The sequence below is a fragment of the Manihot esculenta genome, chromosome 2, assembly GCF_001659605.2.
Source record: "Manihot esculenta cultivar AM560-2 chromosome 2, M.esculenta_v8, whole genome shotgun sequence".
NCBI classification, from domain to species: Eukaryota; Viridiplantae; Streptophyta; class Magnoliopsida; order Malpighiales; family Euphorbiaceae; genus Manihot; species Manihot esculenta.
The window spans coordinates 19,404,838-19,432,723 of record NC_035162.2 but is presented as its reverse complement, the minus strand read 5'-3'; the positions used below and the strand labels follow the sequence as shown (position 1 = coordinate 19,432,723).

The following is a 27,886-nucleotide window of genomic DNA, read 5'->3' as shown; positions in this document are numbered from 1 at the left end:
CTATTACCAGATTTGAAAGACTCTTAATCATACACAGAGATCTGAAAAAAAATCTTTTATTTATTAAGCAACATCAGACTTTTATAGCCTTTACATGATAAGATTATTAGTAACAACTGCTTACAATTCGTGGTGTTTGTTACAAACTAATTCAAAATTAACTCTATCTATTTAACTTCTAATTATTAGGAGTTTATTAGCAAAACACTAATAATTTTAGAATAGTCAGACCCAAGGTTGACTTGACTTGGAAAAACGTGTATGAAGCAACCGCAATGACGTGGAATGTACATGACCAGTATTATTTGTTCCCTTCCCTTCCCTTGCTTTTATATTCTCTGATATGCATCGATCTTCTAAGCTAATATCTATTTTTTTATCATTGGATACCCGCCTGTGGTTGAACTTTCTGCACTGGCTGATCCTTTTGCCGTTGCCGTTGCCGTTGCTGTGTGTAAAGAGATGGAAGAGTTCCTGCTTGCTAGCTAGCTACTCATCCCATGCCTGCTGATCATTCTCATCAAAATCAACGCTCCAAAGGACTCTACATGTTGCAGATCTTGGTTTATTCTTCAGATCTCGGTTCATTATTATTATTATTTTTAATTTTATTAGTTATAAGTTAATTTTTAATTATTTTTTATTTACTTGCCCTCCTTTTATTTCTTTTTTTTTTTTTTAATTTTAACTCGTTTTTTATGTTTTTTTGGCTTAATTATTTGTGTTCCAGCTCTTGGTTATTCCAGTAACAAAGTGAGAAAATTGAGATTCTCATTGTCATTTCAGTACATTTGCTGGTAAAATTACTTTCTCGCCCCAAATAATTTATCATTTTTGTTTACTTCCATTGATATAGTCTCACTCAATTGATATTTTTGTCTTTATTGTATTATAGGATGAATTTGGATGTCTTTGCATGATTTTTTTTTTTTTCTAGGTAATTCATGCAGATATATATTTGCTTTTCTTTATTTTTTTTTTCAAATTTTTCTGTTTGATAATTTAAATTTTAATTAATAATTCTTAATTAAAATTTTTATTTTATATAAATAATATACCATAACAAAGATGAGATAATATATATTTTTAATGTGCAATTAATAATACTTTACCATATTTATTATAATACTTATAAAATTTAGAATTTACTAAAAATCTTGTTTGAAAAATAATCCATCTATAATTTATAATTTAAATAAAAAATAATTGTCCATCTATAATTTATATCTACATTTAAATGTAGGAAAGAGGGGAATATTAAGTTTATCAAAAATACCCCTACCTTTATATTATGATTATAAATTTATTTTCATTTAAAATTTTTAATTTAATTAAAAATTATATTAATATTTTATTCAAATTAAAAATATGAGTGACCTCACACTATCATTATTTCAAAATATATATATCTCTTACAAAAGCAGTTAATAACACTTTCAGAAATTATGAATTTAAAAGACTATTACAATAAATTATATAAATATATACAATATATTAAGAAACAGCATACCATGTAAAATAACTTATTTTCTTATTTTCTTTATTAATTAAATTTATTATTTTTATTTACCATTATATTGATAATTGTCATATATTGTATGATCTTTATAATAATAATAATAATAATAATAATAATAATAATAATAATAATAATAATAATAATAATGTAAAATAAGAGAGAATCATTATTTAACATGTTTTATTATGATAATTATCAATTAGTTTTAGCATTATTTCTATTTTTGTTAGTAAATTTATTAATATTATTGAAATAGAGGATAATTAATTTATTATCCTATAATTTTTTAGAAAAATAAATTTAATATTAAGCAGATGAAGACATTTTCTTTAGCCATCCAAAAAAATGCTATATAAATGAGTTTAAAATATATAATTATTTTGGATAATTTTAAAAAATTATATAATTAATTTATTATTCTATAATTAATTTATTAAATGAGACATTTTTATAAGATAATATATTTAAAATTTTTAAATTTTTTTAAGTATTTGGATAATCTTAAAATTACTAACATTTAAAATAATAATTTTTAAAATTATGATAATCACTTTACTATTAGTTTTAAAATTATTAATATGTTGATGATTATTTTGTATATCTTATAATTTTTATTTTTTTAAATTTAAACTTATTATCTAATAGTTTAGTATTGTGATAATTATTTTAATATTTTAATACATTGAATTAATATTTGAATTTATTATTTTAATAATCGTATATCAAAAATTTATTTTTTAATTTATTAAAATTTAAATATTATCGAAATTATTAATTTTTAATAATTTTCTCTCTCTATATGACAACCTATATATAATAATGGATAATGATTTTATCATTTAATATATTTTTAGATTTATTAAAAGTGTCAAAGTTTTGAATGCTCAAAAATACATCAAGGTTAAAATTTTAAGACAAGAATTATTAAAATATATTTAAATATTAATACCAAATAAAATTAATTAAATTAAAAAATAAAAATTTTTAAATAGTTAATATTCTTTCTATTCTATAATTTTTATTCACTTTATTTTTCGATACATATTAAAATTGATATTTTTTTATTAACTTTTCAATTATATTCATTTTAAAATATTAAATTTTATTAAATAATAAAAAATATTTTGATAATTATTGAAAGATTTTTTTATATAAAATAAAATTAAATAGGATTATAATAATCAATTTATATATATATATATATATGGAAAGGTAACTAATAATTTTAAGATAAAATAAAAAAATTAAAAATTAAAAAATAGATAAAAATTATAAAATAGAGGAGTAATTTATTAAATTTAAATTATTTTAAATAATAAAATCATTATCTATTTTTAAATTTAAATTCAATGGTAAATAATCTAGTAGCATAATTGGCAATCTGAGTATTCCTCTTCTATTTTTTTATATATGGTATAAATATATATATAATTAAAGTTAATCTCTCAAGTCAAATGTAGAACATTTGACTACTACATAGTATAAAAAATATATGCCTCTATAAAGGTTGGAGCAGTTGGGTATTCACATTTGAACTTGTATTTAGAGTGAAGGATCCTAACCCATATGGCACTTTTATTTATGACCAAAGCCCAAGCAAGTTTCATCATGTATGCTTGATTAGTCACTCTTGCACATCTAAGAGCAAGGCCACCACATTCTTTGGGCTCAATGACTTGCTCCCAAGGAATCAGGGAGACTTTCTTGGAACCATCCAAACTATCTCATATGAATTTTTTACACAACTTATCCACTTCTTCATAGATAAGGCTAGCCAGAATATAAGTTTGCATGGCATAAGATGGAATAGTTGAGATAATCCATTGAACAAGAGTAATGCAAGTTGCAAGCGAGAGCTTTCTATTATCTCATTTGGCAAATTTGTTCTTGATATTATTGATGATGTATTGGTAAGTCTATCTGGAGACATGAAAATGCAGCAGGGGAACCCCAAGGTACTTTCCCAGATTCTCAGTCTTAGAGACACCCAATTTGTTGCTAAGGGCTCTCTTGTCCTGTAGGGAAACATTTTTAGAAAAATAGACGTGAGTTATTTTTTTTTTTTTTCAAATTCACCTTCTGGCCAGAACTAGTGCAAAAATCCTTTAAAACTTTAAGAATAGTTTCTACTTGTGCACTTGAGGCCTTTGCAAAAAGAATAAGGTCATAAGTAAAAAATAAGTGAGAAATTGGAGGGCCACCTTTACCAAGAATTATGGTTCCCTAGTCTCCTTTATTCACCGCATCAGAAATGCCATGAGCCAGTCTTTCTATACAAAGGACGAATAAGTAAAGGGATAGCAGGTCTCCTTGTCTTAAACCTATGATTGGATAAAATTCTTCGGTCAAAGCTCCATTCCATATAACCTGCATAGAAATTGAAGTAATATAGTTCATTATTATACACATGAAATTTGAAAGGATACCTACTTCAAAAAGCATCTCCTAGAGGAAGGCCCAACTAATTCAATCATAGGCTTTTTTCAAATCCAAGGAACCTTTAGCTCTTATTTTTGGGGCATAGAGTGAATGATCTCCTACGCAATAATGATATTATCTGTAATTCTTCTTTCAGGAACAAAAATGGTCTGGTTGGGGCCAATCATAAAAGGGAGCAAAGGAGGTTTGAAATGTTTGATAGAAATAGGAATTGGGACTTTGGGGATATGGGAGATAAGAGTATTATTTATATTACCATTAAGAGCACCCCTTGTAGAACTTGGTTTACCTCGATACAAATGTCCTCACTAATGAGGGACCAATGATTCTGGAAGAATCCTGCGTGAAAGCCATCAATGCCAGGAGCTTTGGAGGGCTTCATTTTAAAGAGGGCTTTCTTGACCTCATTAGTGGTTGCTAAGGAGACAAGATATATCACAGAAACTTGAGAGAGAGTAGGAACTTACCTGTGATTCCATAAAGGGGGCTCAGAATCTCCAGCCTAGAAAACCAAACGAAAAAAGTTACAAGCATGGCTGCTAAAGTCATTTTGATCATCAATCCACCTACCTTGATCATTTTGTGATAACTCAATGCAGTTCCTTTTTCTTCTCAACAAAGTTTGTAGGCTGAGAGGTTGATCTCCTGTAACCTCTTAGTCTGCTCTCCCGAAAGCAAGTGAACACAGGAGCTGAGCTCCGACCTCCTGTGACTCTGCAACAAATCAGACGAGTTCCGACCTGCTGTAATTCTGCAGCAGACCTTGCCAAGTTTCGACCTGCTGTAGTTCTGCAGCAGACCTTGCCGAGCTCTCCGACCTGCTGTAATTCTGCAGCAGATCAGCTTTAACGAGTGTGAGCACTCTTCTTCTCTTGTGCAAACACAATAGCCGGACTGCCGAGCTCCAGCAATTCTCTCAAAACAAACTTACGAGCATGTGCAAAATTTTTCTGTGCAAAGTGTAACCTCCTTCTTTTACAATTAGCTGATCACATTGTTTCAGCTTTTTATTCTTATTTATACTGAATCAAATCAACCATTACAAACTGAAAATGAAACTTACTCCGATCTTGAAGCCACATCCCACAAGATTCGGATTACAGAACATGTGGGCAACAGACTCTTAACAAATTGAAAAACATGCAGAAACACGTGGATACGTGCTTTATCAATAAAACAGAAAACAGAACAGCGAGTATGTGCTTAACAGAAAATGGTGCGAACAAGCTTACTTTCATCATTTCTCCCCCGTAAGCTTGTTCTTCACATTTCCGATCCCGATCATCATGCTCAGCTCGTCGATCTTGTCCCGAGACAATAGCTTTGTCAAAATGTCAGCCAGTCGTTCTTCAGTCTTGACATATTCGACTTCAACTTCTCCTCTTTGAACACAATTTCGAATAAAATGAAACTTAATGTCTATATGCTTACTTCTGTTATGATAAACGGGATTCTTTGTGAGCGCGATTGCAGATTTGTTGTCCACTCTTAACACGAACTTGTTTGTCTTCCAACCGATCAGCTCATGTAACAGTCTACTAATCCAAGTGCCTTGACAAGTCCCTGTTGTTGCAGCAATATACTCGGCTTCACATGAAGATAAGGCTATGATTTTCTGCTTCTGTGACATCCAGGTGACTGGGCTTTGGCTGAGAAAATAGATTACCCCTGTCGTACTTTTCCGATCATCTACGTCTCTGGCTAAGTCACTATCACTATAGCCTACCAGCTTGAACTCCTCCTCTTCAACTTTATTGTAATTGCAGCCATGATGCAAAGTGCCTTTTACATAGCATAATATCTGTTTTACAGCTGCTAGATGTTTCGTTGTTGGGGCTTCCATGAAGCGACTTACCATCCCAACTGAGTATGCGATATCGGGACGGGTGTTCACCAAGTACCTTAAACTTCCGATTGCACTTCTGTAAAGTGTTGCATCTACTAGAGGACTTCCGTCTGATTTGCTCAATTTTACCCGTGTATCCATTGGAACCCGACACGGCTTACACTCAGCCATGCCAAGCTTCTCGAATATCTTCTCTGCATACCCTGCCTAGTTAAGGGTGATACTATACGGCCTCTGCTTGACTTCTATTCCCAGATAATAACTTAGCTTTCCCAGATCACTCATCTCGAAGTTCTCTCTCATCTTGGCTTTGAAATCCTCCACTGCTCTCAGCTTTGAACCCATGATTATAAGATCATTTACGTACACTCCCACAATCTGCACTTCATCTCCTTTGTATTTCTTGTAGACTGCATGTTCGATCACACATCTTTGAAGCCCTAGTTCACGGAGACATTTGTCTAGCTTTATATTCCATGCACGAGGCGCCTGTTTAAGACCATACAGGGCCTTCCGTAGCTTCAGAACCTTTTTCTCTTTCCCTTGTTCAACGAATCCGTCGGGTTGTGTCACGTAAACCTCTTCTTCTATCTCACCATTCAAGAATGCGGATTTGACATCCATATGATGCACTATCCAGCCTTCTTGAGCGGCTATAGCAAGTAAGACTCTCACAGTCTCCAGTCTGGCTACGGGAGCAAAGACTTCTTCAAAGTCTATGCCTTGTTTCTGCACATACCCTTTTGCAACTAGTCTTGCTTTATACTTAATGATCTCCCCTTCTGGATTCTTCTTTATTTTGAAAATCCATTTCAGACCAATAGCTCTCTGGTCCTTTGGGAGTTCTGCCAGTTCCCATGTTCCGTTTCTCCGAATAGCCTCCATTTCTTCTATCATTGCTTGTCGCCAATGTTCACTGCAGGCAGCTTCATGATAAGATGCTGGTTCTTCAATTGACATGAGGTAAAGACCGTAGTCTTGGTCGACCTCCACTGTGTTGTCATAAATTTCTTGAAGAGTCCTGAACCTCCTTGGTCCCTCCGAGCTGCTTTCTCCTGTCTCTGAATGTTCTAGACTTGACCCGGCTATAGGTGATAAGGAAACCGGCGTCAGTTCCTGACTTCGAAAGTTTTTGTCTTCTTGTATTTGTGCTTCCTTGTATGTGATGACAAATGGTCCTTCTGTTGAGGAGTTTGATGTCGTCTGGCCTCGCCATTTCCACTTCTCTTCTTCCTGAAACACAACATCCCGACTTACCACAATTCGGTTAGAATTTGGATTCAATAATCGATATGCTTTGGACCCTGGCTCATATCCCAATAAGACCAGCTTCATGCTCCTGTCATCTAATTTTCTCAAGTGAGGAGCTGTGTTCTTGGCATATGCAATGCAACCAAAAACACGCATATGATGAACACTTGGGAGTCTTCCATGCCACGCTTGATACGGAGTCATGCCTTGGACACTTTTTGTGGGTGATCTGTTCAATATGTATACTGCAGTACGTGCAGCTTCTCCCCAGTATGTAGCTGGCACCCCGGAGCTATTTAATAAACACCTCATCATCTCCACTACGATTTGGTTTCTCCGCTCTACTACACCGTTTTGCTGTGGGGAGTAAGGTGCAGTGAGCTGGCGTTTGATGCCATGTAACTTGCAGTACTCTTCGAACTCATTCGATGCAAACTCACCTCCTCTGTCTGTTCTAAACATTTTGAGCTTACATTCGGACTGGACTTCGATCTGAGCTTTCACTTTCTTGAAAGCATTAAAAGCTTCATCTTTATTTCTAAGCATTTCAATCCACATATAATGACTGTAGTCATCCACAAGCAAAAGAAAATACCTGTTTCCATCGCATGTGGTAGGTGATATCGGCCCACACAGATCACCATGCATGAGTCCCAGAGGTTTAGTTGCTTGATACTCTCTTGCTTTCGGGAAACTTGTGCGATGCTGCTTGCTGATCACACAAGATTCACAAACGTACTTCACTATTTCTATCTCTGGTAAACCTTTCACCAAGCTTTCTTGTGCAAGCTTGCGTAAAGCTTGATAGTTCAGGTGCCCAAAGCGTGCATGCCATAAGCAAGACTTTTCTGACAACTTTATCAAGTGGCACTCCGATTTAGCTTGTATCATCTTCATCATATACAGACGATTTTCAGATCTCTGCACCTTGGCTATCAATCTATCCTTTGCATCATATACTCTGAGAATTCCTCCATTCACCACCACTTTTGCTCCTGATTCATCGAGTTGACCAAGGCTTATAATATTGGATCTTAATCGAGGAATGTAGTACACATTTGTTAGTTTAAAATGATCTCCATGCTTGCACTGAAACACTAAAGTGCCTCGGCCTTCTACCTTGACGACGGAACTATCACCAAACTTGACATTCCCTTTTATTGTTTCATCGAGTTCGGTTAAGGCCTGCTTGTTGCCGATCATATGGTTGCTTGCCCCCGTATCATAGTACCACATGGTTCCTTTTGTTTCTACACCTTCAAAGTCATGCATCTGTTCTTCATTCAGCATTAGCACTTTTCCTTTCTCTTCACCAATGTGAATAAGCTCACTAGTTTCTAGCATCAACAACATTGACTCCTCTTCGAATTGCTCCACTAAATGTGCCTCATTTTTTTCCTTTCTTTCAGCTTTGCAATCAGATTGAAAATGGCCATATTCATTGCAATTGTAACACCTAACCTTTTTAATGTCAAACTTCTGACGGTGTTGTCCTTCATCATCCTGACCTCAACCTGTTCCAGGAGGGCCACGACCCCTGCCGCGACCACCTCCTCTACCTCTGCCGCGTCCTCTACCACGCCCACTTCCGCGTCCTTGACCTCTACTCATGTCCTGGGGATAGCTTCTCATTAGTTTTTGAGGACTCAGCTCGTGCTTTCCACTCTCCTTTAGTGAGTAGCACGTGTTCATCTATTATGGAGTCGTAGCTCCGCAACCTCTCCTCACGAGCTTTGAGAGAACCGGTTACTTCTTCAATCGTCTTTACAGACAGATTCCCGAATTCTTCTATGGTTGAGGCAATCTGAAGATACTTAGGGGACACTGATCGCAACATTTTCTTTACTACATAAGTTTCATTAACCACTTCTCCAAGTGCTCGGAGCTTGTTGACAACAGTTGAGATTTTTCCTGTGAAATCATCGACAGACTCACCATTTTCCATTCTCATGCTTTCGAGCTCCCATCTAAGAGCTTGTGCTCGTACTTCTTTGACCCTCTCTGCACCGAGGTTCATAACCTTGAGAGCATCCCATGCCTCTTTAGCTAATTTCTTTACCCCCAACTGTAACAGGGTATCTTTGGTGATCCCTTGAAAGATTGCTGCCAATGCAATTCGGTTTGAACGAGGATCAATAGGATCTTCCGACTCAACGACATCCCATACACCTTGAGCTTGCATATAGACTTGCATCTTGATTGCCCAAGCCGCATAATTTGTCTTTGTTAGGAGCGGATATTGTAGAGAGACACCCCCTTCTCTTACGGGCGCTCTCACCACGGTTTCTACTGTCTGACCAGTTTCTGCCGTCTGACCGCCATTGCCGCCATTGCCACTACGGACAGTACTAGACGATGATGATTCATGCTGAGGCATGTATTTGGGCATAAACAAGGTCCTGGGCTCTGATACCAAGTGTAGGCTGAGAGGTTGATCTCTTGTAACCTCTTAGTCTGCTCTCCCGAAAGCAAGTGAACACAGGAGCCGAGCTCCAATCTCCTGTGACTCTGCAACAAATCAGACAAGTTCCGACCTGCTGTAATTCTGCAGCAGACCTTGCTGAGTTCCGACCTGCTGTAGTTCTGCAGCAGACCTTGCCGAGCTCTCCGACCTGCTGTAATTCTGCAGCAGATCAGCTTTAACGAGTGTGAGCACTCTTCTTCTCTTGTGCAAACACAATAGTCGAACTGCCGAGCTCCAGCAATTCTCTCAAAACAAACTTACGAGCATGTGCAAAATTTTTCTGTGCAAAGTGTAACCTCCTTCTTCTACAATTAGCTTATCACATTGTTTCAGCTTTTTATTCTTATTTATACTGAATCAAATCAACCATTACAAACTGAAAATGAAACTTACTCCGATCTTGAAGCCACATCCCGCAAGATTCGAATTACAGCACACGTGGGCAACAGACTCTTAACAAATTGAAAAACATGCAGAAACACGTGGTTACGTGCTTTATCAATAAAACAGAAAACAGAACACGCGAGTATGTGCTTAACAGAAAATGGTGCGAGCAAGCTTACTTTCATCAAAGTTTTGGTGTGAAAGAACGTCTTATTTTTATCCCTTCATTGAATCCAATCCGCTTTAGATTTTTGGTACCAGATGATCTCCTCTCGAAGCATGATGATATCTAACTCTCGCCAAAGATGAAGCTTAAGTTTTTGAAGGGCATCAGAGAATCTCACTTCTTGTGTATGTTGGATTCCATTAATGCTGGCAAAGAGCAGGCCTTTTTGTCGAAACACATTCCTAAAGGTACTCATGTTCCAATATTTCAACTTAGCCGTGAGATTGCCGAGATTATTCATAACTGACTCATTAGGGATCCAATTATTTTTCAGTAGGGAGTGGAAATCATTATGAGTCATTTAGACAACCTAAAATCCAAACGTCGTTTAGTACCTAAAGCAGGCAAAAAACTTTGAAACTTAATGTGAAGAGGTCTACGATCACTTTGAATTCAGGGGAGGTGAAAAACACAGGCTTCTGGGTACCTTAACTACCATTGCTCATTACAAATAGCTCTGTCCTACCATTGCAGCAGAGTACCTTTTTGCTAAGTAAACGTGGGACTCCTATAACCCAAATCAATAAGATGAGAGTTGTAACACCAGTTAGCAAAATCACAAGAAATCCTTATCCTGTGGGATGAGCCACCCCTTCTTTCTTTAGACTTTAGAAGAGATTTGAAATCACTGGCTAAAAGCCAAGGCCCATTCATAAGCAAGAGAATTGACTGTAGATTTATCCAAAGAAGCTTCCTTGAATGAGCCACTAGACTCCCATACACAGCTATTAGATATATGAGAAATGTATTGTTCTAAAAAATAACCATATGCACAAATTCCCCGTTATTGAGAATAATCTGAATATCCCAATTTCCTATCCACAACAGCCATATACCCCCAGAGAAACCCTAAGCTTCAACTCTGTGGGAATAAGGGAAACCCGTTTTTTCTATAAACGTATTTGCTTTATCGCCACTGATTCATGGTTCCAGCAACACGACTAGATCCGACCAATATTTCTCCATAAATAATCTGAAAGCATTAAAGATAGGAGAGCTTCTTGCTCCTTGGCAGTTCCATATAAATATGGACATATTAAAGATGTAAGAGAAGAGAGAATGAAAACCAATGAAACCAAACCTCAGTCCCGTAGGTGAAGATCCATTAACGGCTCCTTCTCAAAATCACTACAAATGTTGACCAGATCCATATATTCGTTGTCACCATTTTGGTCTTCTCCCATTTCCTCATCCATGGCTAGCTGAGTCGAGATGGATGGCAAAGCTTCCTACATAAGAGCCCATCACTAGAGAGCAAGCTTGGCATGAAGGAAAAAGGAATCGAATAGGAGCTAAGGCCTGTGTCTGGCGGTCTATTGTGCGCAATAATGTTCTTATTTTTAGTCGATGTCCCACTCTTATGGCTTTGGGTAAAGGCCTCTTTATTTACAGTTTTCATCGAGGGCTCAACAATAATGACAGAATGATTCCTAGGGTCTAAGGAAGTCTTCATGCAAGAGATATTTGCATGCGGATTCTACATGGGATTTGTTGTACGTGGGGAATCTGCTAGTGTGTTGGTCTGAAGGAGCATATCTTTTTTCTGGGATCTCCACCTTATCCTTTTTACTTCGATTGTGCCCCTTACCCGAGGTATGTCTGCCTATTTAGCAGATTTGACCTTCCTTTTTTCGCGAGTATCCATTGTAGGGATAGGCTTAATACTAGCCACAAATAGGGCGTCAACTGATTGATTCTCATAAGCCAGAGTTTTCATCTCAACATCTTCTCTTAAGGAATCAAATCGAGATCCATTACCAGCTTGATTGATGCTCTTCGAAACTTTCTAGTTTGCACTTCTGCTAGTCACAACAATCCATTCCCCAGAGGCGGTTTTCAGGATCAGAGGAGTCTACTCTTTTGCATTTGAGCTTTTAGATTTCTCAGAGCAACCTTCTTTGAAAGCACAAGTAGGTATAGAATGTCCTATCCATTAACATTGGAAACAGATCTGAGGTAGGTTTTCATACCCAATCAACTGAACCCTACCCCTAATATCCACTTTAGAGAAAAGCAGCTTGGTGAGATTCATCGACACAACCATTCTCCCATAATTTCCTTTTAAAGCCACAAAGGTAGTTTCGTCGATTTTAACAAGCTTACCTACTGACAAGCCAATTCTGTGGATCATTTTCTTATTGTAAAGATGCAGGGTAAGACAGATAATCTGATCCAAACCACTGCAGATTCCATAACATTGGACGAAGCATCAAAGGAGGGATGCCATGATTGAATCTATAAGTAGCTTCCTAACATCACCCAAGGTCCCTTTACAAGGGCTCTGCAGTACCCTTCATCATCAGAATAGTTGGCTAGAAAAGAAGTCGTTGCCTATATCAAGGAGATTGAACTTCGTCATATTCCAAAGCTCCTTGAGACCTGTCTCAAGGGCTTTGAAGCCCACCTTTCAACGATTCATGATCCATATATGCAAACGATCCATGATCCATATATGCAATTCCTATAACTTTGTTTTTGAAAGACACATCAAATTGCACAAAAGGGATGTGATCCCTATGCTTCACCTTTTTTGTGGCGCGATTAGAGTAAGGATTGGAATCAACTAGGTCCTTTCAATCGGGAGAGCGAGGGAAGTCATATTCATTTTTTTTATCTAATTTTAATTTTAATAAACTATTAATTTTGCTCAACTATAATTTTTCATAAAATTTAAAGTAAAAATTAAAAAATTGGCCTTATATTCTATTTGTTCCCTTTTGGATACTTGTTTTGGGACGACAACTCCTCTTCCCTCTTTTATATATACTAATTTTATTTATGTGCAACACATTTTTTTACTCGTTTTAATTTTTTATATATTTTTATTTTTTATTCTTAAAATATTTTTATTTTTTAAAAATATATATTTTTTTAATAGTTATTAATTTAGCATTTAATTGTGACTAAATTTTATATTAGCTAAAGATTAAAAAATTTAATTTTATAAAATATATAAATATTTTAATCGTGTGATTTATAAATAAGAACTATATAGTTAGTTTTAACAAAATAAGGAGCTATTAATAATTTACCTTAAATAAAAAAATTACAAATATATGAAAATAGGAAAAAAATATTTGTTATAAAAATTGAATTTATAATTCTTACATTTTATATAAAGATATAAATTTAATTATATCAATAATTAATATATTTTCTATATAATTTTATTATTAATTTAATATTTATAAGATAAATAAATATTAATCAAATTAATTTTTTAAATAATTTAATATTTTTATAAACATATACTTCTAACTTATCATCGAAGTTAAAAAGTAGGGACGCGAACAGGTAGATTACTTATAAAAATTATCATGTCGAACTCAATTAATATTTTTAATATTTGAATTTATTTTATTTTATATATTTTAATTAATAAATTATATAAAAAATATTTTTAATTAATAATTTTTTTTAAAAAAGTTATATTTCAAAAAAATTATAATCTATTTTTAAATAAAAATATATAAAAGAAAAATTCTAAATTATATTACAAAATATATATTTATATTAAAATAATTATTTATATAAATAGATTTGGACGTGAATACTTAACAAATAAAATTAGAAAAATAATATTTTTCACAAATAAAAAAGAATGAACTTAAATTAATTATTTGATAATTAATTTATTTATGTATGCTTTATTTTAAAAATTTAAAAATCAAACCGAATATGAATCGGATTTGCTAGTTTAAACTAATCGATTCTAGTTTGATTTTAATTTTAATTCAAAAAAGGGATTGGCTTTATTCTGGTTTCGAATTTGACTAGTCTGGTTCTTGTCTATTTCATAGTCCAAATTAAGAGAGAGTATTCGATCGGTTTGGATCCATATCGAACAAAATTTAAAAAACTAAAAAATTGAATCATCTTAAATTACTGAACCATAATCGAATCAAATCAAACTAATAAATAATAATTCAGTTCGGTTTGATAAAAAGTGAAATTTGCAATCATATGCAATCAAGATTTCCAACAGTAAAATTACTGTAAGACAATATCATAATTTTAAATAAAAATCAAATTATGATGACACTCTATTTCAATATTTAAGCTTACCAAAGAAACAACTATATAAGTTAAAGGTCTTTGATAAATTTTCAATTGTTTACTTAAAATCTTAATAATATTTTTTGACTTATGGAAGACATTAAGTTATCGATAATAAATAATTAACACTTAATTATAATTAAAGGAGATCAAATTAAGCAGAGAAAGAATTGTTATGCTTTCGTTGTTATACTTTTTGAGAACTTAAAGTGTTTTTCTTTAGCAAGAAAGTTGTTTATCAATTTTTATGAAGAAAAGAAAAAAACTGCAGAGAAAGAATTGAGAAAAAGAAAATATATTATGATTGAAAAGGTGAAAGAAATAAAGCATTACCAAATAGACGAAATCCATCAAGCAACTACTAAAGACAATCAATCTAATTAGATAAAACCTTAAATTTCTTCTTTAAGACATGATAATTATAAACTTTCAAATTTTGACAGTATTAAAGACATTAGCAAAAATGACACATTCGCGGTTAGGGGAGCAATGAGCAATGGTGACTTGACAATTATGGACCATAAATGAAAATCTCGATGGTTATTGAGATCAAGGATGACAACTGATCGGTTATTGGTGAAGGTGATGAGAGGATTGGCATTTGTAGAGGAAATTGAGATTTTTAAAGGAAACGAATATTTGATTGAGAATGGAAATGATGTTTAGAGAGAAATCTATTACTTGATAACCATGGTTTAGAGAGGAAGAGTTTTGCCATGGGAAAGAGGAATATGTAATGAGTAAAGATGAGTAACAGTAGGTATAACAAAAATAGATGTTTTGAATTAATTGTTCATTATCGATAAGTTAGGGACTTTAATAGATAAAAAATTTATTAGGGGTTTAAATAAACAAAAAAAAATTTAAATAATTTTTTTTCATCGTTGAAATGGAAATTAAGTAGAACATGAGATCTCTCCGATTTACTCAAATGTATATATATAGTTTGTGAATTTGTGTTCAATTCTCAATCAAATTGAAATACAAATATACAACCTCGATATCATTTGAATTTATCAAAGAAACAATAGAATCTAACAATCCAATTCCAAGTAATAATTAAAAATGCAAAATATATAGTGCATATCACATGCTTCAGGATCATAGATTTTGAATTTTTCATCAAGGAATTTTTCAACAAAATAAAACGCAAATTTTAAAGAAATATTACATATATATACTACATGTATTTTACTAATTTCATTTTGGTTTTATTTTTTGGTTTTTAACTAAAAAAAATATTAAACTGAAAATTGAAAATTCTATGAGATATTAATTGAACCACACCAATTTAATTGTAGAATTAAATTTAACTGATTTAGTTCGATTTGATTTTTCAATTTAGCACTGAGAAGCTCAGTACTAAACCAAATCGAACTACGATTAGGGCATATTTGTGGTTTATGCATAGCTAAATATGCAATATGTAAGCAACCAACTTAGCAAATACGCGATTAATTTTCAACTCAAGTACCATGAAGTAAGATATCACAATTTAAATTAGGAAAATTAAGGAGTTGATTCTTCAATTTAATTCAAAAATATCTCAAGTAATAAATTTCAACACAAGATACATTAAACTACAAAAGTACTGAAATTTAAAGGGAATAGGATAAGAAAATATAAAAAAAAATTGGCTTTCTTCTCCTTAACTCTTTTTTAAAGATTAATTTCAGTCGCTGGTAATTATTAATTTGGAGATCAATGATATTCCTGATCTTTGCTATTATTTAACTAGTGTTTATTTTATTGGTTATCTGTTGCTTTTAATGTTCAAATTCAATGAAAATAAAATGTTTTTAAACGATTGGCTCATTTTCTTTGCAGATTAGTGTACGCATACTTCTCTTTGCAAATCTATTAGCAATCCATCCTTGGATTTTGTAAGATTTTAATATACTTATTGTTTAATTTAAACTGTGTTTTACTTTTCTTGTTGTGCAATTGTAGAAATATAACAAGAGAAATGGAGGTTCTCCTTGCCATTGGAGGTACAATTGCTGGTGAAATTGCTAAAAACTTGGTGGCTCCTATTTGGCGACCGATTTATTATCTGATTTACTACAAACATAACATCGAGAATTTGAAAGAGGAGCTTCAGTTACTGGATGACAAGAGAACTGAGGTGGGGCTACGTGTGAATAACGCCAAAAGCAACTTGCAGGTTGTTGTTGATTCTGTAATTCGTTGGCAAGAGAAAGCAGATGGCATTGATAGGAGGAGTAAAGAATTCATTCAAAATGAAATGAACGTGAACAAGTGTTTGAACCGTTATTCCTTCAGTAGAAAAGCTAAGAAGATGACAGAAAATATGCTTGCTTTGCTCGAAGAAGCGAGGAATTTTGGTGAAATAGCCTATCCTGATCCTTGTCAAAAGATAGAATTATGGTTCAGTGATGAACGCATCAAGAATTTTAAATCAAGGGAATCAATTCTAAATGACATCTTGATGGCCTTAAAGAATGATGATCTTTGTGTGATTGGGATTTGCGGAATGAGTGGTATCGGTAAAACCACTATGGTAAAGCAGCTTATGAAAAACATGGAAACAGAGAAATTGTTTGATGAGTTTGCTATGGTAGCCGTGTCTGATACTCCTGACTTCAGAAAGATCCAAGATGAAATTGCATCTTGCTTGGGATTGGAACTCAAGAATGATGAAAGTGAGGTGGTAAGAGCAAGCAAACTGCGTCAGAGGCTTACCAACTGTGATAAGAGGATCCTTCTAATATTGGATGATGTTTGGAAGGAGGATGGTTTAGGAGAAATTGGAGTTCCTTTAGGTTGCAGGAGCAATGGATGCAAAATCGTGTTGACTTCACGAAATGAATTTGTGTGCTCTAGTTTGGGAAGTCAAAGAAATTTCCTAATGAAAGTTCTGAATGATGAAGAAGCTCTCGTTCTTTTCAAAGAGACAGCAGGAGACTCAATTGTCTATGATTTACTCGACACGGTGAATGAGATTGTAAATGAATGTGAAGGCTTACCAATTGCCATTGTAACTCTTTCCAAGGCATTAAAAAACAAAAACAAACACATTTGGAATGATGTGCTTCGACATCTAAAGAATTCTAAGCTGGAATATATATCAGGAATGAAGGCAAAGGTGTTTTCTGCAATTGAATTAAGTTACAACTATTTGGAAGATGAAGAGGCCAAGTCATGCTTTTTGCTTTGTAGCTTGTTCCCTGAAGATTTCAATATTCTGGTTGAAGATTTGCTTGAATATGGAATGGGCCTAAGGCTGTTTAAAGGTGTTGAATATGTGCATGAAGGAAGAGATAGGATCTATAAGCTTATTGATATGCTCAAAGGGTCAAATTTGTTGCTTGAAGGTGATGACAAACGGAACGAGTCTGTCAAAATGCATGACCTTGTCCGTGATGTAGCCATGTCACTTGCCTCCAGAAATAAGCAGTGGCACACATTACAAAGTCAAGCTAGAATAAATGAGTGGCAATATGATGATGGGTACAAAAATTGCACTGCAATTTCACTTCTGTGTGAAGACATCAAAAAACTTAAACATCATTTAAAGTGTCCGAAGCTTGAACTCTTACAGCTTTGGCATGATTGTCAGTTAGAACGCCTGCCAACCAACGTGTTAGAAGGGATGAAAGAACTCAAAGTTCTATCTATAGCCTCCCGTATCCCATCACTGCCACAATCAATTGATGTCTTGAAGAATCTTCAAACCTTATGTCTTTTGAATGGTAGGCTAAACGAGATGCATACAATTGGAGCTCTCGTTAAACTGGAAATACTTGAAATTCGTAGTTATCGCTTAGGAGAGCTGCCTGCAGAAATAGGATTACTGAAAAATCTAAGGTTGCTAAACCTGCGCAGGGTCGAGAACCTTAGATACATTCCACCAGTTGTATTATCAAGGTTGTCCAAACTAGAAGAGTTGTATCTTCCACGTAGATATATGATGAAATGGGAATGGAAGGAAGACGAAGAGAAAACCAATGCAAGCCTCAGCGAGCTAGAGACTCATCATATAACTGCATTGCATATTACTGTAGTAAATGCCTACATTTCACCTAAAGATTCAGTCTTTAGAAACTTAATAAGATTCCACATTTTTGTAGGCAAATCAAGGCTTTTTACTGTGCACAAAGATTCAGAGAATGTGTTGCATCTTAAAGGAGATGCAAGTGATATTAAAGGGAGTGGGATATGTGTTTTGTTGAAGGAAGTTGAAGTCTTGTATTTGGAAGAAGTGAAAAATTTGAAGAAAATTGTAAATAAGATAGAAGATAATAGTTATGCGTATTTGAAGCGAGATGAATGTGTTGATGCACTAGTGAGAATTCCAGAGTCTCCAAAAAGTCCCCTCTCATACTTGAGCAATTTAAGAAAAGTAGAAATATATGGATGTGATGAGTTGAAGTACTTTATTCCACTATCCATGGCTAGAGAGTTGAGGCAACTTTACAGCATGACCGTAAGTTTGTGCAAAAAGATGGAGGGAATTTTCTACAGAAACAAAGTGAATGATGAGATTGAGTCGCCACTTACAACTCTCTGCTTGGATGACCTTCCAAACTTTATTGGATTTATCTACAAGGTAAGCTTTTATATTTTTTATAATTAAAGAAAATTTTAGTTTAAATATGAAGACCATTTTATAATTTTACTTGTTTTTAAACTTTTAGTAATTATTTTTATTACTTAAAAAAATATTTCATTATTTTAAATATGTATGAGTAATCCCTTGAAGAAAACATAGTATTTTTATAATTTTTTTTTATCACTAATATGACTTGGCGACAAATTAATGAGAAAATTTTTTCATGTGAAGCCCTCACACTGACATATTAATCCCTTGCTTCATAGCGTGACTGAAAAAAAAAATTAAAACTTTTTAATAAGCTCTATTTGTTTCAAAAAAAATAATTTTTAAAACAATATTTTTCATTTTTTTAAAAAATTTAGTTAAAAAAATATTTTTCTAATAAAAAAATAAACCAAGAAAATAATTTTTAGTTTTAAAAAAATAAAATCAATTTTCACATCTTAAAATATTTATCAAGACATTTATATATAAATTTATTAATAAAATTTTATTTTTTAATTTAAAATTAAATAATAAAAAATAAGTATTTCATTAAAAAAAATTTTTAAAAAAATATTTTTTATAAAAAATATTTTTTAAATACAAATTATTTTTTACATATAAATAAAACCTTAATCGGTATATGTCTCCAATGCATAATTTACTTTATTATTATTTCATAAAACTCACTTGACACATTATAAATTTACTCAAAATTGCACTCACAGACTTAGTTTGATGGTAAATGTATCTGAGTAAATTTGAGATATTTCAGATTCTACTTTTCCGATTTTTAAATTCTCATTTAAAAAAAAAAAATTTACCCAAAATTATCTGCCCATTACTGATATATGTTATTTTTCTATAATTATTTTCATCCATACCTTCTACGTTTGCTAATTGTTTTCATTTTATATAGAATAAATTGAGTTTTAATTTTTGTTTCAATGGCTAATATATATATATTCGTGTTTGACAGGATATAGAAGAGTCGAGTGCATCTGAAATAAACAATAGAATGGAAATTGTTCAATCTAAAACTGAACCAGTAGAAAAGATTTCTATATTTTTTTCTTCTCTTTGGCTACGGCTATCAAAGTTGCAAAAGCTTACCTTTCGTAATTGTGGTTTGGTAAAAACACTGTTTCATCCTTCTGTTGCCTATCAATTTGTGCAGCTTAAAGAATTAAATATCTCAGCATGTTGTAAGATGGAATATATAGTTGCAAAAGCAAAAGAAGAAGAAAAAAACAAGGGCATAAGCAAAATAGCGTTTCCTAATCTAACTAAGCTTAATCTTGATGATCTACCAGAGCTGGTGGCTTTCTTTGCGGACAATGATATTTCTTTTGAGTTGTACTCATTAGTATATTTGAAGATATGGTCTTGTCCTAAACTGAAGACACATTATTGTGAAACTCCAGACTCATCAACTTTGAACAAAAGTTACAATCAAAGTGAGCTCAAAGTCATGTTCCCAACAAGCTCAATTGCTCAACGCTTACTAAGAAGAGGAAAGCCAAAAGATGTTTCCAAGAAAAAGGTATGTACTCATTGAATTTCATAACGTAATGCCATTGAAATTGTTGAAATTTACTTTAGGGTTTGGGAGTTAGAAGCATTAATTACACCTACATTAGCAATGAATGAATTAGATGATCTCCCTAATAAATTTGGCAGGATATGGAGATGGAGCAGCCAAGCACATCTCAAATGAAAAGTGGACCAATGGAAATGATTTCTACATTTTTTTTTCCACCAAGTTCACCATTATTAAATTTGCGAGAGCTTCATATCTGTCACTGTGATTTTCAAGAAGCAGCCTTTCCTCTCTATGTAGCTCAACAATTGGTGCAGCTTAAACACTTAACCATTTTGTCATGTAAGAAGATGGAATACATTGTTGCAAAAGATAAGGGAAGAAGCAAAATAGTATTGTTTCCTAGCCTAACTGATCTTCACCTTTCAGATCTGCCAAATTTGATGGGTTTTTGCAAAGATAATAATGTTTCTCTTGAGTGGTCTTTGTTAGAAAAATTTTGGTTTTGTGAATGTCGGAAAATGAAGACATTTTGCGTTTCAATTCCAGAATCATCAACATTGAGTACGAGTGCTGAGGTTGATCACCTTGATACTACCTTTTGTGCCACATTAATACCACGAGGAAGGAAAAAGCAAGATAATAATTTCAGCAAAGAGGTAAGAATAAATTATAATTATTTGAAATGAATAAATGTGAATTTGAATTTAGTATTTATTTAATTTCTCAATTTTCATTTATTAAAATTTTCAAATCAGTTATATATTTTATTTTTATTTAAAAATTTTATATTTTTGTAGTTAAATAAAAAAATTCACATTTTCTAAGTAACATATTATAACTATTTTATGCAACACACATGATATATTTTCAAATTTTATATTTTATAAAAATTTATTCAATATCTATCAGTATAATTATTTTTCTGCTATATTGGATATAAAAAAATAGATAAATATTTACACAAATTCATATTTATATAATTTTTTTTTAAGATAAAGGTAAAATATTAAAATTTAGTACTGAATATATACTAAGGCTTTAAAGTTTTATTTTATTAATAAAATAGTCCTTTGAACTAAATATTTTTATTTAATCATGTCTATTAAATTCATTCATATTTTTTTATTAGTTTATTATTTTTGCTTCTTAATAATTAAAAATTTGTGAAAAATAACTTCAAATCAAATTAATGTATTTTAATTTTTATTAACATATATTAAAATAACAAAATGATGTTTTTAAATTAATTTTAACAGTATTTTATTTTTAATTTTTAAAACTTATGTACATAATTTTTAATATTATTAAGCATGGAATATGAGCATAAATATTGAATACAACTTTTGATAGATTAACTTATTGATACTCAATAATATTGAAAATCATGCATGTAACTTTTAAAATGTGTGGAATTCAATTTAAAACTTATTTTCTATAATGTTTTAATTATTGAAGAGAAAAATATTATAATTGATGAAAAAGTACACAATTGACTTTAATAATGACAAAAAATGATATTATCAAAATAAAAATATTTATTTCAAATGTCCATATTTTAATTTTATAATATAAGTTATCGTTAATTTTTTAAAATTCAATTTAGTTTATTAGCTAATTAATATTAAAATTTTAGTTTTATTATTAAAAAAATTATCTGTTTATGTTGTTTTATGAGGAAAATTTACCAATCTAATTACTGATTTATGAAAGTGAATCATATTATTAAATGATGTTTTGTATTTTTATAAAATATATATGTTGGTTTGGCAGGTTTCATTAATAAAGAATCAGAGGGATCCATCTGTTAGCAATATTGATGAAAGTTGTGCATTTCCATCCAAATTGATTCAACAGTTGCAAAATGTGAAACACCTTATGATTAACGGCAGCGATTCAGTGGAAGTAATATTTTCATTTGAAGGGCTGATTAATGGAGTGCTCAATTCAGTGGAAGAGATATGGTTAGCTAGTTTACCAAATTTGAAGCACCTTTGGTTCAAGATTCCACCAGAAATCACAGCCTTCCAAAACCTGGGAAAGTTGATTGTAAAAGATTGTGATAATTTAATAAACCTTTTCTCAATTTGCTCGGCCAAACTTGTAGGAAAGCTACAATCAATAGAGATTAGAAGGTGCAAGAGGATGGAGGAAATTATTGGAAAAGAGGATGAAGAAATTAGCATGCAAAAAATTGTGTTCCCTCAACTAAGGTCTCTGACACTTGAGGATTTACCCAACCTCAACAGTTTCTGCAATACGATTTATGCTCTTGAATTTCCATTTCTAGAAACATTGGAGTTTCGGAACTGTAAAAGTGTAATACCCGGCTAGACTCCGGTATCGGAATCCCTACCGTCCGGTGGGACCTTGGATGTCGGAAATCTCTAGAAGGGTAAAACCATGATTTTATGAAATGTTTTCATGTATTTCATGTTTTTAAGTAAGAATTAAATGAGTTTTTACATGAAAAATCTTTGGAGGAAAACCCAGGTTCGGCCGCCGAACTTTGAGGTTCGGCCGCCGAACATGCATGCTTTCGGAGGGACTTTAGGCGCCCGAAAGTTTTGAGTGAGGGAAATGCAGGTTCGGCCGCCGAACTCCAAGTTCGGCCGCCGAACCTTGCATGCATACGGAGGCACCTTCGGCCCCCGAACGTGGCCTGGCCAGCCACTATAAAAGGGACCCTTAGCCGAAATGGGCGAGGTTTTCTCCCATTTTCGGCCACAGCAAGCTTCCGATCTCCCTCTCCTCAAATCTTGTGTTCTTTCACTAGATCTCCTCCATCTTTCTTGAGTTTTAAACCCACATTGCAAGTTCTAAGCTTTAAAGGCAAGTTTTGGAGCTTTGGAAACTCAGGAGCTCTCGTGCTTGGATCTCCTAGTTGAGTCGTCTCTTTCTCGATCTTCAAGAGGTAAGAGCCGATCTTAAGCTCAATGTATGTTTTAAATGAGTTTCATGAAGTTTTAAGGGGTAGAGAAGCATGTTAGAATTAGTTGAGCATATGTTAGGTTTATGTGATTTTTGAACAATGTTGCATGTTTGATGTGTGTTTGAAATGTTGTAGAAGGGGTATATGTTTGTTTGAGGCCCCTAGGAACTTGTATGATGTGTATGCATGAGTAGAAGCAAGTTTATGCAGGTTTTGAGGCGTTTTGGAGGCTGTGGACACAAGGGAGCCAAGTTTCTGCCCTTCGGCAGAAACTCAGGTTCGGCCGCCGAAAGTGACTTTCGGCCGCCGAACCCCCTTGTGGAGGCAGTTTCGGCTGCCGAAGCCTGCCCCCGAAACTCAAGGTTCGTCTCTGTCTGGGAGGTTCGGCCGCCGAAAGTGCCGCCGAACCTGCATGACTTTCGGCTGCAGAGGGACTTTCGGCCGCCGAACCTGCCGCCGAAAGTGCCCTGTTCAGCCATTTCTTGCATGTTTTCATGTGATGTTTTCAGGATGTTTTAGGGGGTTTTTGGGGAGCTTTTCAGAGTCACGTTCATGTATGTTTGGTGCCTCATTTGAGTCCACCTGTGTAGGTTCGGACCCGAGGAACCGAGACCCCCGGTTGTGAGATAGTTGTTCAGAGTTCGTTGTCAAGCTTCAGTTACCAGGTGAGTGGAACACCCCTTAAGTTTTAAAGTAAATGAATAAATGAATGAATCATAAAGCATTGCCCATGCATCATTATGCCATGCTTTATATGTTAGTTGAGGAACATTCGGGGACGAATGTTCTTAAGGGGGGGAGAATGTAATACCCGGCTAGACTCCGGTATCGGAATCCCTACCGTCCGGTGGGACCTTGGATGTCGGAAATCTCTAGAAGGGTAAAACCATGATTTTATGAAATGTTTTCATGTATTTCATGTTTTTAAGTAAGAATTAAATGAGTTTTTACATGAAAAATCTTTGGAGGAAAACCCAGGTTCGGCCGCCGAACTTTGAGGTTCGGCCGCCGAACATGCATGCTTTCGGAGGGACTTTAGGCGCCCGAAAGTTTTGAGTGAGGGAAATGCAGGTTCGGCCGCCGAACTCCAAGTTCGGCCGCCGAACCTTGCATGCATACGGAGGCACCTTCGGCCCCCGAACGTGGCCTGGCCAGCCACTATAAAAGGGACCCTTAGCCGAAATGGGCGAGGTTTTCTCCCATTTTCGGCCACAGCAAGCTTCCGATCTCCCTCTCCTCAAATCTTGTGTTCTTTCACTAGATCTCCTCCATCTTTCTTGAGTTTTAAACCCACATTGCAAGTTCTAAGCTTTAAAGGCAAGTTTTGGAGCTTTGGAAACTCAGGAGCTCTCGTGCTTGGATCTCCTAGTTGAGTCGTCTCTTTCTCGATCTTCAAGAGGTAAGAGCCGATCTTAAGCTCAATGTATGTTTTAAATGAGTTTCATGAAGTTTTAAGGGGTAGAGAAGCATGTTAGAATTAGTTGAGCATATGTTAGGTTTATGTGATTTTTGAACAATGTTGCATGTTTGATGTGTGTTTGAAATGTTGTAGAAGGGGTATATGTTTGTTTGAGGCCCCTAGGAACTTGTATGATGTGTATGCATGAGTAGAAGCAAGTTTATGCAGGTTTTGAGGCGTTTTGGAGGCTGTGGACACAAGGGAGCCAAGTTTCTGCCCTTCGGCAGAAACTCAGGTTCGGCCGCCGAAAGTGACTTTCGGCCGCCGAACCCCCTTGTGGAGGCAGTTTCGGCTGCCGAAGCCTGCCCCCGAAACTCAAGGTTCGTCTCTGTCTGGGAGGTTCGGCCGCCGAAAGTGCCGCCGAACCTGCATGACTTTCGGCTGCAGAGGGACTTTCGGCCGCCGAACCTGCCGCCGAAAGTGCCCTGTTCAGCCATTTCTTGCATGTTTTCATGTGATGTTTTCAGGATGTTTTAGGGGGTTTTTGGGGAGCTTTTCAGAGTCACGTTCATGTATGTTTGGTGCCTCATTTGAGTCCACCTGTGTAGGTTCGGACCCGAGGAACCGAGACCCCCGGTTGTGAGATAGTTGTTCAGAGTTCGTTGTCAAGCTTCAGTTACCAGGTGAGTGGAACACCCCTTAAGTTTTAAAGTAAATGAATAAATGAATGAATCATAAAGCATTGCCCATGCATCATTATGCCATGCAATATTAGGTTGTTTGCATTAGAATGCACGAATATGTTGCATTGCATAATTTGTTGTTGATGTGGATGAACATTGAATGATCCATTAGCCCTTGTATGTCATGATAGCCTATGTGAGTCCAGGTGTGCCTGCTACGGCTCTACGCCCCTGGCACTATGACTGTTTATGGAAGTCCGGGTGTGCCTGCTACGGCTCTACGCCCCCGGCACGTATAAGTAAGAAGGATAGGGGCTAAATGGTGACAAGTTCATCCTTGTTGTGGAATGTTTGTGTTATGACGCATACATGAAAGCATGAATAAGAAAAGAAATGAAAATAAAAGTTATTTGATAATAAAAAATAAAAATGAATAATAATATACCAAAAAATGGTGGAATTAAAACAAATGTTTTTAGTTTCTACTCACTGGGCTTTTAGCTCACCCCACTCCCATTATCCCCAGAGTTGCAGGTACAGGAGAGATCAAGAAGTCGGCTAGAGTGAAGTCAAGTTATATGTATGTAATAGCTAGAGTATGTGGACATGACATGTGATAAGAATGTAATGTAAAGTTTGAACAGCTATGTTATGTAACTATGTTATTGAGGATAGAGTTGTGCTTGACCATAGTATGTGTTAATCCCTTGGTATGTACATGATCTTTTTTTTATGATGTATATGTGAACCAACTCAACACAGATTATATATTGCCATTGAGGCTTTGATGAAATCCCACAGAGGGACTAATGTTTATGTATATGATGAATACAGTGCATGCACAGGTTGAGTTTGGTGTATGAAGGAAAAGAAAAGTTTTTATTCTTATGTATGTTTGTTGATCATGTATGGGATTAAACAGGTACACAGGATGTATGTAGGCTTGCTACGGGTCCCGGCGGCCTTAAGCCGATCTGGATCCTAGCGCCGGTAACGGGTCGGATTTCCGGGTCGTTACAAAAAGGATGGAGACATTCTCCTATGGATCATTAAGCATGCCAAAGCTAGAGAAGGTTATGATAAATGAAAGGCGGCATCAATTAATGGGATCTGATCCAAACCTTAATGCAAAAATGAGTGAGTTATTAAGAGGTATGATTCATTTCCTCATGCCTTTATTTAGAATGGTAAATTTTTAGAGAATTCAAGTGAATTATTTTTTTTTTTTAATTTTTGTGTTTAGAAAAATTAAGAATATAAGAACTCTTTAAAATTTTTGTGAGAATTGATTTTGAATTAAAAAGTAAATCTTGTAAGAATTTTATAATAAATGATTTTATTTAAATTTATTTGCATTAAAATTACTTAATTAAGAACTCCACTTTTCTCTTCTTTTATTCTATTTTTTGTTTATTTTTTTTAATTTAATTTAATATTTAATATATTTATAATTGATATGGACAATTTTATTTTATTTTTTTCTTAAATTATCCATCTTAATGTAATTTTTTAGTAGTAAAAAAGTAATGTAAAGATCATATTTTAAATATTGCAAAATATTAATAATGGTGTTCAAAATTATTTTCAATATGATAAAATGATTGTTATTTATGAAATAAATATTTATATTTTAGTTTAAAAATAATAAGGATAATAAAAAATAAATTAATTTAAATTTATTATTAATTTGTTCAAAATAAAATAAAATCAATTGAATTCTATCATTTTAAAATTTATTTCAAACAAAAAAATTTTTCTATAAATAGAAAAAAAATTGTATTCTAAAGAAGGGGAATAGATTTGACTCTTCCTCTATCTAAGCATTGCTTTTCTTTAGTTATCATATGTCTTTTGAAATTGTGAATTTAGTTTTATTGGTGAATAACCCACACTTGTATAATCTCAGGAATATCTTATAAATAATTAAATATGATAAATAATTTATTTGTTACACAAGAACTTGATGCCACTGGCAATGGTGATTTTGATTATTTCAAATTTCAGATAGAAGGGTAGCTGAGTTTGAGTGGTGAAGAGGAAAGTGATGAAGCTGCTTTTAATGGAGAATAGCATTGGGATCAAGGTGTTCAATGAAGATTGAAGATTTAGGATTTTTTTTTTCTCTCAGTCTTGAAGTTGAAAAAACTAAATAATTTCCTTCTCCCGTGATTTCTCATCAACAAAATTTCATAAGTCGCTTATAAATTCTGGAGCTGGCTTTTATTTTTTGAGTCTTGAAATTCTAAGGCAGGTGTGAAATAGCTTTGCTGCTATTAAAGACATATGAAAGATTTGTTCATGTTATTGTCATGCTATGTTTAGTTCTTTTTCTTAGTTTTTCAATGGGACGACAGACAATTATGTCCATAGTTCATATGGATTGTCTATCATTAGTAAGGTAACTTCTTTGTTTTATTTTATTATTTTGTGGTTACTAGTTGTATAGCGCGTGAAATTGTTTGGTTCAATTTTTTTTTGTTTTTTTTAATTTCTATTCTGATAATATTTTTATTGTTTATGAATAAAAAAAGATAAATTATATTTTAATTTTTAAATTTTAATATAATTAATAAATTAGTTCTGTATTTT

At 33.7% G+C, this 27,886-nt stretch overlaps 1 protein-coding gene across 6 annotated transcripts; it reads left to right on the top strand.

Annotated features, from left to right (window-relative positions):
• The first annotated feature begins 376 nt into the window (after positions 1-376).
• LOC122723138 (disease resistance protein RPS2-like) lies at positions 377-27,626 on the top strand. Of its 6 annotated transcripts, none has more exons than XM_043954391.1 (9): positions 378-563; positions 731-797; positions 16,013-16,068; positions 16,136-18,755; positions 19,723-20,286; positions 20,424-20,942; positions 22,057-22,600; positions 26,321-26,449; positions 27,302-27,626. In XM_043954391.1, the coding sequence occupies exons 4-9, from the start codon at positions 16,152-16,154 to the stop codon at positions 27,328-27,330; spliced, it is 4,389 nt and encodes a 1,462-aa protein (XP_043810326.1). In that variant the 5' UTR covers positions 378-563; positions 731-797; positions 16,013-16,068; positions 16,136-16,151; the 3' UTR covers positions 27,331-27,626. The 6 variants fall into 6 exon arrangements, with proteins under 6 accessions (XP_043810332.1, XP_043810326.1, XP_043810327.1 ...); XM_043954392.1 differs by having other exon boundaries at positions 378-582; XM_043954397.1 differs by lacking the exon at positions 20,424-20,942 and having other exon boundaries at positions 377-563.
• Positions 27,627-27,886: the final 260 nt, after the last annotated feature.

Bases quoted from the DNA above. Each gene is read 5' to 3' on its own strand.
- LOC122723138 (XM_043954395.1), top strand. From the start codon at position 16,152: ATGGAGGTTCTCCTTGCCATTGGAGGTACAATTGCTGGTGAAATTGCT. The intron at 22,601-26,320 runs GTGTAATACCCG...TCGTTACAAAAA, and splicing joins GGAGTTTCGGAACTGTAAAA to GGATGGAGACATTCTCCTAT. The intron at 26,450-27,301 runs GTATGATTCATT...TTCAAATTTCAG, and splicing joins AATGAGTGAGTTATTAAGAG to ATAGAAGGGTAGCTGAGTTT.